General features: G+C 44.7%; 1 protein-coding gene across 2 annotated transcripts in view; it reads left to right on the plus strand.

Annotated features, from left to right (window-relative positions):
• Positions 1 to 10,552, plus strand: part of yap1 (Yes1 associated transcriptional regulator) — a 35,375-nt gene extending 24,823 nt beyond the window's left edge. For both annotated transcript variants that reach the window (XM_058079135.2, XM_078792694.1), the window contains 4 exons: positions 4,693 to 4,844; positions 6,199 to 6,326; positions 6,672 to 6,784; positions 7,505 to 10,552. In XM_058079135.2, coding sequence (XP_057935118.2) covers positions 4,693 to 4,844; positions 6,199 to 6,326; positions 6,672 to 6,784; positions 7,505 to 7,740 — 629 coding nt within the window. In that variant the 3' untranslated portion in view covers positions 7,741 to 10,552. The remainder of the gene's footprint in view (positions 1 to 4,692; positions 4,845 to 6,198; positions 6,327 to 6,671; positions 6,785 to 7,504) is intronic.
• Positions 10,553 to 10,757: the final 205 nt, after the last annotated feature.

Below are 10,757 nucleotides of genomic sequence, written 5' to 3' on the forward strand. Positions count from 1 at the left end.
TAAGAATCTATCCATCCATTCTCTATGCTGCTTATCTTCATTAGGATGGCTGGGGTATCCTGGAGCCTATCCCAGCTGACTTCACCCTGGACTGGTGGCCAGCCAATCACCGGGCACATATAGACAAACAACCATTCACACTCACATTCATACCTATGGACAATTAGGAATTAACCTAGCATGTTGTTTTGGAATGTCGGAGAAAACGGGAGTACCCGGAGAAAACCCACACACGCACGTTGAGAACATGCAAACTCCACACAGAGATGCCCGAGGGTGGAATCTCCTCGCTGTGTGGCCTGCGAATAACTATGGAGGACATGGAATGGTTTGATGTGGAGCCACAGGTGGGAACAGATATTGAATGGAGCCTTAGCAAATGGCTCCAGAGTTCTTTGTGTCTGCTGTCGCTGGGAGTTGACTTGTCACCGTCTAGTCTAAAATGCCAGAGAGAAGAGAGAAGGTACTGGAGCACTGCAGGTATTTTTTATTGTCATTTATACAGTGGTGCCTTGGCATACCAGTATTGTTTAGATTCCGTCTAATCTCTGAAATTATCTGAAATTTGGGTTAGGAGCTGCTATTTACTGGCAGGTGCAGCCCAGGACAGCTATGTGGGGGCTTGTGTTTCTTGAAGACAATTTTATTTGAATGATGGACAGTTTACCTTACTACTGTCTATGTGTTGTACATTGTATGAGTGTGTATGGGTGTGTGTGTGTGTGGTGTAACATGGCTGCTGGGACTTAGTGTTGCTGTTGTTGGGGTTGTGTTGCTGGCGTGCGTGAAGAAGACAAAAGGCAGACGGCATTAACTTTGTGTCTTATCTCCTCCCCAGCACCTATAGATGCCTTCATATATTGCCAACACACACACACACACACCTCCTTGCGTGTGCTATCAGGCTGGCCCTGAAATGAACCTCAGACCCTGCTTCCATTTTTCTCATTGTTGGTTCATACTTGTTAGCTTTGCCGTACTGTTTGGTCTACCGGGGAAGCTCAGGCGTGTACGTTTGAACTCCTTTCATGACATTGTCTAGCTCGGAACGCACCATGATTGCTTGGTTGTGGTATTGCTGCAATCAAGCACCAAACAAATTGTTTCAAACAAACTTTCCTTTGTTCTAATTCCTTTGGCTCAGCACCAAATCGTGCTGCTCGGTAATGTCTTATGATGCACGCTTATTCACACTTCTCACATTTCTAGCAACACCTATGACACTTATTTACCATAAAACCCAGCATTCCAAAAGATTTCAACCCTCCTGTCACTGACAAAATATACTTCATCAAATCATGAATTTATATATGCTAGTTTTATTTAACTTCAATGGTCATACAATTAATTCCATGAAAAATCGCCCTGACAACCCATTATTTCAAAAGCGCTCCAGCAAGGCAAGATTACGCGTGCCGTGCAGGTGAGCAAATCAAGTTTCTGTCAGGTTAACTTCCTCTGAGCTCACTCGGAAACACACATTCACTTTAAGAGGGAGGACGTTGTACCAAATGCTCCAACACATCAAGCACACAACAAACCTTATCAACCACTTAAAACGCCAGCACTGCAGGGCTGGAAAAAGTACAAAGGGTTCACCAGAGACCTCCGTGGCGGCACAGCGGCTGCTCGGAGCGTGTGCCCGAATACAGTGCACCTTACTGGGCCACAGCTGATGGCCCCTCCCCATATACTCTGCTTCTCCTGGTAGTAGTCATGTTATGATATTTCATTAGGACTCATCAACACATCCTCATTTGTTCCTTCTTACCTCTAGCTTTGCCTTAACTAACCATTAACTAACTAGCTACACCACTGACTAACTAAGCCACTAACTATTTGCATCTAAATGGGAATAAAGTACATATAAAGAAGCTATTGATTATCAGTACCATATTGGTCATAAGTAGCAGAAAGTTGTTATTGGTTTGAAAATAAGATATTGTGCGTCTGTAATATCAAATTCCTAAATGATAACTGCTTATTATTAGTCCATAAATGTGCATATGTAAGCAAGGTGAGCTTATTCTTGGCCTAAAGAAGCATCTTGTATATCTAAACAGGTGTTCGATACCACAACTATGACAATATCCCATTTATGATTATTGAGCCCAACCCTACACTGGAAGCAATCACCACAAGGAAGGAGGGACTGTTGTTGTATGTGTAGGAGGGAGGAAGAACAATGGAGGATAAGTCAGTCGCACAACAAATTCACTTTTTTTTTTGTGCTACTTTTTAGCCTTTTGTTGTGAGTGCTTTCATACGGGGGAGGGGCTTAGCATATCTGATAGAAAGCCCGCAGTTGATACTTTTGATGTCTGTGTTTCACTGCTAATGTTTTCCATAGAGCATCAAAGGAAAAGTGCATTTTTTTAAATGTTGCCTGTCAGAAACAAACATTTCTTTTTTCTGTGTTGTGAAGATACCAAAAGAGGTAAAAGAGGCAGCTAATGAGTGCACGTCATGGGACACACCTAGCTCCAGCAAGGTTCTCTATCCATGCCGTAAGCATGTACAGCTACATTGACGATAATATGTCATACTTACTTCCTGGATGCATTAATTTCATATAGCAAGATATGTAGCATTAGCTTTGGTTAGTAGCCTAAGGCATTGGGAGCCAGTGTGTGCTGAAGCTAGTCGATGTGGTGTGACCATACGATGACATATGATGAATCCCGCACCTTTCCTATTGGGTATGTGGGGGCCAGAAATGGTCCTGTACAAGTCAGTAAGACGTCAGCCATTTTGTTTCTACTCAACTTCCTTTGGTTTCTTCTCAAAAGTGTGACGTTTCAGCAACTTCATGTTGATAATATGCATCTATGGTCACATGGGAGCGCTTCTACTTGGGGGAGGGGTTAACTGGCGTCTTAGCGGGCGGAGGTATACGTCCACAAAAAGCCTTCAGTGTGTGTGGCGCTGATAAGAAGTGGAGAGAAGCAGCACTCTCTCCCATGACTGCATGTGTGGGAGGGAGAGGAGGCGGCTCATGTGTAAGCTGGGGGAGGGGGCTGGCTCGGACGGATGGATAAGTTCTGGTCTGGCCCCTCCCAGCTTCCCAGGGAGCGCCCCGGGCCGCGCTCCATTCAGTTGCAGAGGTAGTGTAAACATTGATTGAATGGTGATGAGGAAGGTGCCGGGGGTGCGCAGGACAGCAGAGGGGAGAGTGACACACAAACACCCCCACCCCACCCCACCCCACACCCCCGGCAGGACTTTTGCTCTTACACCTCTTGTTGTCTTCCTGATAAAAACTCAAGGAAAAACTTAGCATGCATGCCCCCCCCCCAAAAAAAAGATGTGCCTCCCATACACCCTGACTTGTTGTCATACAGTATGCTAGCAGAAGAAAGGCTAAAAAACATCAACATCATAGGATGTGCTAGTGTGCCTAATGAAGTGTCCTCTGTGAGCGCTTGCGGCGTGAGCTTCCATAAAGACACAGTGGGTCCAATGAGATCGAAACAATAACAGGATAAGGCACGACTGATGCAACGCAGCAAACCAACAAAGCCGGTCTTAGTCAGCGTGTGGGAGGGGATCAGGTCTTACAGGAATTGCGCTTGTTCAGGACAGCGGGGACAAAACTTGCGTCGGGACTTCCTTTATGTGACACAACCTGCTGCACTGGCGCCGCTCCAGCATGCTTGCCTGCCAGTCAACTTGTAAGTCCTGTTGTCGCTCTTTTCTTCTTTTTGGTTAAACACGTCACCCAGCATTGCAGGCTGCACGCACACACACACGTGCACGTTGAGTGAAACAGTCTAATTCTGTTGAGCAGAATTAAGGTGTACGCAACAACGTGGCTTTGTTTACATGTCAATATTCACGATGTGCACGTTCTTCCTGTGTGTATCAAGTAACACTTAGCACAGTTATGGCAGGTGTTAGCATGCCAACATTTTCATGTTAGCATGGTAACATTAGCATAGTAGCATTTTTTGCTGTTTTTATAAGTAGAAGTCATAGAATTAGTTCATGCTCTCATGCTAAGTGTTACCATGTTAATGTTAGCATTGGTAGTAGGGTTGGGTGATATGAACTCAGGAAACCTTTAGTATGTATCACGATATGACGATATAAAATTAAATAAAATTTGAATTCAACAGTCTTGTATAAAAAGATAAAGCCATATAATGAAATACTCAAATTGTATTCAGTCGCTTTTTTTTATCAGTTTTATAGTTAAAACTCATTGAAACACTATCATGCTAATGTTAGCATGTTAACGTTGCTAGCATGCAAACTTGTTTCAACTCTTAGTCCCTTTTAATCAGACTTCATGCCTTCATAAAAATATGAAAACATGGATCAAATTAAATTCAGGTTTGTGTCAAATAGTACGAAACTCCTTGGGCAAAACAACAACAAAAACTATGTAGGCCTAAAGTTTCTTTTTTTAATAATGACCCATTTGCCAGGAATTGTGTAATGGCGGCCCTGGCCAATACCACCCATCCTCATTGTATCTACAGTTAATCCATATGATTGGGACTGGTGGATCTTACTTATGGATGATTGGTATCGGAATCAGCACCATAAAATCTTGATTTATAGCATCCCTAATAACAACAATGCATTTATGTGGTTTTGTGCATCTCATAAAGGTGGTGACCTGTTGAATTGACAAGACAGCCATGTAAAACTGCTGTATTTCAAACACATACCCTCCTTCTGTCTTTGCAGCACTGAACCAGCAGAGGATCTCCCAGAGTGCACCAGTGAAGGGCGGCCAGCTGCCCTCCAGCACCCACAGCAGCGTCAACCAGCTGAGGCTGCAGAAGATCGAGAAGGAGAGGCTGAGACTGAAACAGGAGCTGCTTCGGCAAAGGCCTCAGGTTAGGATTGAGGCCATAACGTGTTTTTTGTTTGAGACTAACTTATAGTATTCTCGGGTCCGGGCGGTGATGTAGGTAAGTCATGTGATTCTGTTGTGTTACAAAGATGACAACAGTGGTCGGCTATTGTTGTTGTGGTTGTGATGCACCCACACGCACCCTGAGTGTGTTGTAAAGACTGAGTGGTTCTTACAATGTGTTATTGGACACTTCGCTTGTAGAACATCTGGAATATACTTTTAAATGATGACTCATCTCTTGGTGGATTACACTTTCAACCCCCCCCCCATCTCCACCGCCTTTGATCGACCTTAGCTGCCATGAAGTCTCGTGACTCATCGGCAGTAATTATACCACTTCCTAGCGGCGATGTGTCACGGTGTGTGGGGGCGGTGCGGCCCGAGTTCAGGAGTTTACTCAAGGCTGCGTCCTCTTAACAGCACAATCACAGATTTATGATTATGATGATAAATGAGGAACTTTGTGTGCTGTGTCACTCACGCACCCATTCTTTAAAGTTCATCGGAAGCGAGCTGAGCATGTGCACACGCTGTCGTAAAATGTGTTTCTACATTTCATCGCTTCCACATGCTTAGAAAACTGGCATGCTAACACACATGAAAGATGTACACAACATACTGTATGCTGGTCATGCTAACAGAGCATGCTAACACAAAGGAAAGATGTACACAACATACTGTATGCTGGTCATGCTAACAGAGCATGCTAACACAAAGAAAAGATATACACAACATATTGTATGCTGGTCATGCTAACAGAGCATGCTAACACATATTAAAGATGTACACAACATACTGTACGCTGGGCATGCTAACAGAGTATGCTAACACATGAAAGATGTACACAACATGATATATGCTGGTCATGCTAACAGATCATGCTAACACATACGAAAGATATACACACTGTACTGTACGCTAGTCATGCTAACAGAGCATGCTAACACATAAAAAAGATGTACACAACAAATGCTGGTCATGTTAACAGAGCATGCTAACACACATGAAAGATGTACACAACATACTGTATGCTGGTCATGCTAACAGAGCATGCTAACACATAGGAAAGATATACACAACATATTGTACGCTGGTCATGCTAACAGAGTATGCTAACACATGAAAGATGTACACAACATGCTATATGCTGGTCATGCTAACAGATCATGCTAACACATAGGAAAGATGTACACAACATATTGTACGCTGGTCACGCTAATAGAGCATGCTAACACATGGGAAAGATGTACACAACAAACGCTGGTCACGCTCCATTTTCACATTTTCCAGGACACAATAACATCCCTTCATCATGTGCTCTTTGCCATCCACAGGATCTGGCTCTAAGGAACCAGCTGCCCACCAGTATGGATCAAGATGGTGGCACCAACCCCGTGTCATCCCCCATGGCCCAGGAGGCCCGCACCATGACAGCCAACAGCTCGGACCCATTCCTCAACAGGTTGGTTGGTGGCAAATGGAGAAAAGGGAAGCTGGGAAGTTTCAGAAGCTGCGGGTTGTCTTCCAAAATGAGCTGAGCACGTGGTCCAGTCAGTAGACGGCCCGACCTAATCTCCCCCTCGATACCCCCCGACCGGCCAACCTCCCACACTGCTCTCACAATGGCTTCATTCATGACGCCTCCGCTCAACTCTGCCGACATATTTTCCCTCTGCTTATTAGCACAGCTCGTCATATGTCATCTCTTCTTGTCCCGTTTCAACCGCTGCTCTTTTTTCCGATGATAGCCCGATACACAGGAAGTGACGCACTTTCATCAACACTGTTTCCTGTTTGTGTCCCTCAGCGGGACGTACCACTCCAGGGATGAGAGCACAGACAGCGGCTTGAGCATGAGCAGCTACAGCGTCCCCCGTACTCCTGATGACTTCCTGAACAGCGTGGACGAGATGGACACAGGTGAGGTGCTCATGTGATCCTTGCCAATCAGGTGGAATTTTATCTTGCTTATATTGGTAACCAGGCGGCACGGCGGTCGAGTGGTTAGCGCGCCTAGCTCCTCACAGCTAGGGTTCAATTCCACCCTTCACCCTCGGCCATCTCTGTGTGGAGTTTGCATGTTCTCCCCGTGCATGCGTGGGTTTTCTCCGGGTACTCCGGTTTCCTCCCACATTCCAAAAACATGCTAGGTTAATTGGTGACTCCAAATTGTCCATAGGTATGAATGTGAGTGTGAATGGTTGTTTGTCTATATGTGCCCTGTGATTGGCTGGCGACCAGTCCAGGGTGTACCCCGCCTCTCACCCGAAGACAGCTGGGATTTCCTTCATGAGGAAAAAGCGGCAGAAAATGAATGAATGAATATTGGTAACCATGGAAACAAAAAGGATTTCCTTTATCCAAAAACTGATGCCTGAACCGTCATTGGATATTGTTCTATGAGGGAAGGCGGATCATTGATTTTAGATTCCCATCTAAGACCTGGGGCAGACCCAGGGCTCGTTGGAGGGATTATGTGTCACAGCTGGCCTGGGAACACTTTGGATGGACCTGGAAGAGGTGGCCAGACTCTGGGAAGTCTGAGACTGGGACTATTGAGACTGCTGGCCCACCTGAATCTATTTTATTTGATATTTACATGAAAATATTGTTTCTTTCTGTCTTCCATAAATAAATCAGGAGACCCTCTTCCGACCTCCATGGGAACGCAGCCCAGCCGCTTCCCCGACTACCTGGATGCCATCCCGGGTACGGATGTGGACCTGGGCACCCTTGAGGGCGAGAGCATGGCGGTGGAAGGGGAGGAGCTGATGCCAAGCCTGCAGGAAGCGCTCAGCTCGGACATCCTCAACGACATGGAGTCCGTGCTGGCAGCTACCAAGATCGACAAGGAGAGCTTCCTCACATGGTTATAGACACCCACACAAACCCAGAGCGCCGTGCTCCCTCCTATTCCCCCCCCCTCCCCCGCCTCCCCCGACACGCTGAAGTGCGGCGAACGTGTGAAGGATTCCTCTGTGCTTTGACGAGACATTTCAGCTCTGTGGCAGTATTCTCCTCACTCTTCATGTTGTCTGTGTCTTCAAGGCTGGCCCATGAGCAGACAGTAACAAAGCAAAGCTTTTCACACACAATCTCGGGCGTCTTCACCCCACTCCTGATGTCCCCATCATAGCTGATCTTGGCCTCTAGGACACGCTAGCTTTATTTCTTTAACGAGCCTGAGAAACCAAAAATGATGTATTTGACGCATTGAGAACAATACGGATTTGGAGTCAAGGTATCAAGAGGCCCCCGCTAGGACAGGTGGGATTGGGTGGCGGTCAGGAGGGTCCTGGGGGGGGCCACCGCATCGCTGCTTGGCTGTGCCAGCAAGTCTAAGTTTTAACTAACTTTTTTTTGTTACTTCAAGTGCCTTTGGCTTTTTTTTTTTTTTTTTTTTAGAGAAAGCGAGCAACACGAACAAGTTTCTCATCCCGCCACGCTTTCTCTTTCTCATCTTTTTCTATCATCAAAATGTATTTTGGATTTATAAACACATTTTAATGGGATGTAGGGATTTGTTAGCCTCTTTATATCACAGCTTCTAATTCATCTTTTATCTCTTTGACTATTTGGACTTTTAGATAACACGTGTATGACGACTTTGATCAAAGTTGCTTATGTTGTTTGGAGTTTTTTCAATTGCATCACATCACTTCAGATGAAGAAAAGGTACAATGATCCACTTTGGTGGCTCTGTGGCCCATTTCAAAGTTTGCAGTCTGCGTCTTTCTCCGACGCGGCTCCTATTCCTGAACATGAACCAAAAAAAGCCAACGGATTATGAATCATAAATGGTCATCCCATCCAGATAGGAATTGATGACCGGATGAAAAGGATGTAATACACAAGTCATGCCTACGTGTGGCGCTGTTAACACACAGAGGGAACTACCTGACGCACCCATATTGTCTGGTTTCATCCTGGCATCCACAGGGGTGCCCTGAGAAGGTTTTTTTTTTTTAATGGCTGTAGGCGTGACTTGTGTATTACATCCGTGTTACCCTTCCGTCTGGATGCAACTATTTAGTAATCCGTGTGGACTGGGGCCCAAGATAAAATATCAGGAGAATGTTGACTGCAGTGAGTCATGTCAGTGGAAATATTCAGAATTGACGTCAGCTTCTGGTCACGTGATGGCGATGGGTGATGTCATCGTTTTTGAAAGTTGCGGTTTGCTTGTCTACATGGCACCGGAGCGCTGTTTCCGTGGGGATGAAAGGAAGGATGAAGTAGGGATGCTCCCATCAAGGTTTTCTGATGCCGATTAATCCGTAAGAGAAATAGGCTGCCATCGATCACTTCCAGTTTATTATTGATGAGTGTTAATTTTGGAGATACTCTTCTTCAAGGAGAGTCCGGTGGCGCTCCAGGAGGACTTCCAGGGAGCACGTAGGTGGGCTGCAAGTAAGAAAGCAATAGATGAACTCGATGTCTTCCATTGCTGCTCATCTCTATTAGCTTAGCCTTATGATTGCCCCGCACTTACGGGTGAGTGTTGTTCAGCGTTTTTGACTGATGATCACATCATTAGCCGTATTCAATGAAAGCTTTCTAACCCCCATTACGTATTCTTCATGGCATGCGTTGGTAGGTAAGTTCCCCATGGCACGCCTGCACGGTGAAGGAAAATGGGAGATTGCCTTGGAAGGCGTTTATCGGCACCACATGCCATCAAAATGTGCCGACAGATTAGAGCATCCCTAGCTGAAAGGATAAATACTTGAAAACGTTCCCGTGTGGATAGCCCATGAGTCTTCCTGAGACGTTTGAGGACAGCTTGGACGTGTTGAAGCATGTTTGTGGACGGGCCAAGGTTGGACACTTTGGAGTTTTTCTTTCTTTTTGTGAGGATGAATGAAGAAACAATCACTTGTTATATCATCAGGACTTGTTGTGGCAGATTCCAAAGATTGTACTTTTTTTTTTTTTTTGACTTCCAGTTTGACAGTCCAGGAAAGAAGGTGTGATTTCTTGTGTGATCAAAGTATAAGCTAGCGAGGAACAAAGTGGTGATGGGTGGTGACACCAGGAGAGCCACGTCTTCTTCTTCTTCTCCTCCTTGGACCAGGTTTTAGAGCAGAGAAGTATGTGATTTGAAAAGATTTCATCATGGCGCAGATCTCTCATGGTTTTATTTGGGAATGATGTTCACGCCACGTGATGTCGGCCCGCAGCAGACCCTCATGGTCGGGCGAGATGATTTGAACGCTAACTTCAGTATCTTTTGGTAGCATTAACTTGATGGAACAGTTTTTTTTCCCTATATTCTATATTGTTTGTGAGAAAGCTCCTTTTTAGATTGATGTGCTGATGACTTTGAACAGTGTTGGTGACAAACAAGAGTGGTACACTACAGTGCTTGTATTGCACGGCATTTTTTTTTGTCACAAAAAAGCTAATTTTAATGCTTGTTTAGCGGAGCACATTAGCTGTTGACCGTCATTGTAGCCGTAGAACTAATCACACCCAATTTTGTATTTAGTTTTTCTAAATGCACATGGAATGAATTTATATTCAGCGATGATCTGTTCATTGTGTCTTTTTTTTTTTATAGATATGTGCATGTGTTTTAGAACCATACAATCTGTTACATTATATAAATATATATCCCTTCATATCAAAAACTCTGAAATTGGCTTGAAATAAAGTATATACTTTGTGGTAAAATGTTGATTCTTTTGTTGCACACTAATAATATCACTTTTTGCAAATATTGATCTGAAATTGGAGAATCATGTAAAAAAAAAATCATGGAATGTCCCCAAGTTTAATGTCCAGGCTGGTACTGGTGGATGGTGGCTCCTTATTCATTTAGTGCTTTTAATTTGATGTTCTTCCTGTCTTAGTGTTACGCAACACATCATCAATAAGATCAATGACATGGCTC

This window comes from Doryrhamphus excisus, linkage group LG8 (genome assembly GCF_037039965.1).
Source record: "Doryrhamphus excisus strain RoL-2023G ecotype Guam linkage group LG8, RoL_Dexc_Guam_v1.1, whole genome shotgun sequence".
Taxonomy (NCBI): domain Eukaryota; kingdom Metazoa; phylum Chordata; class Actinopteri; order Syngnathiformes; family Syngnathidae; genus Doryrhamphus; species Doryrhamphus excisus.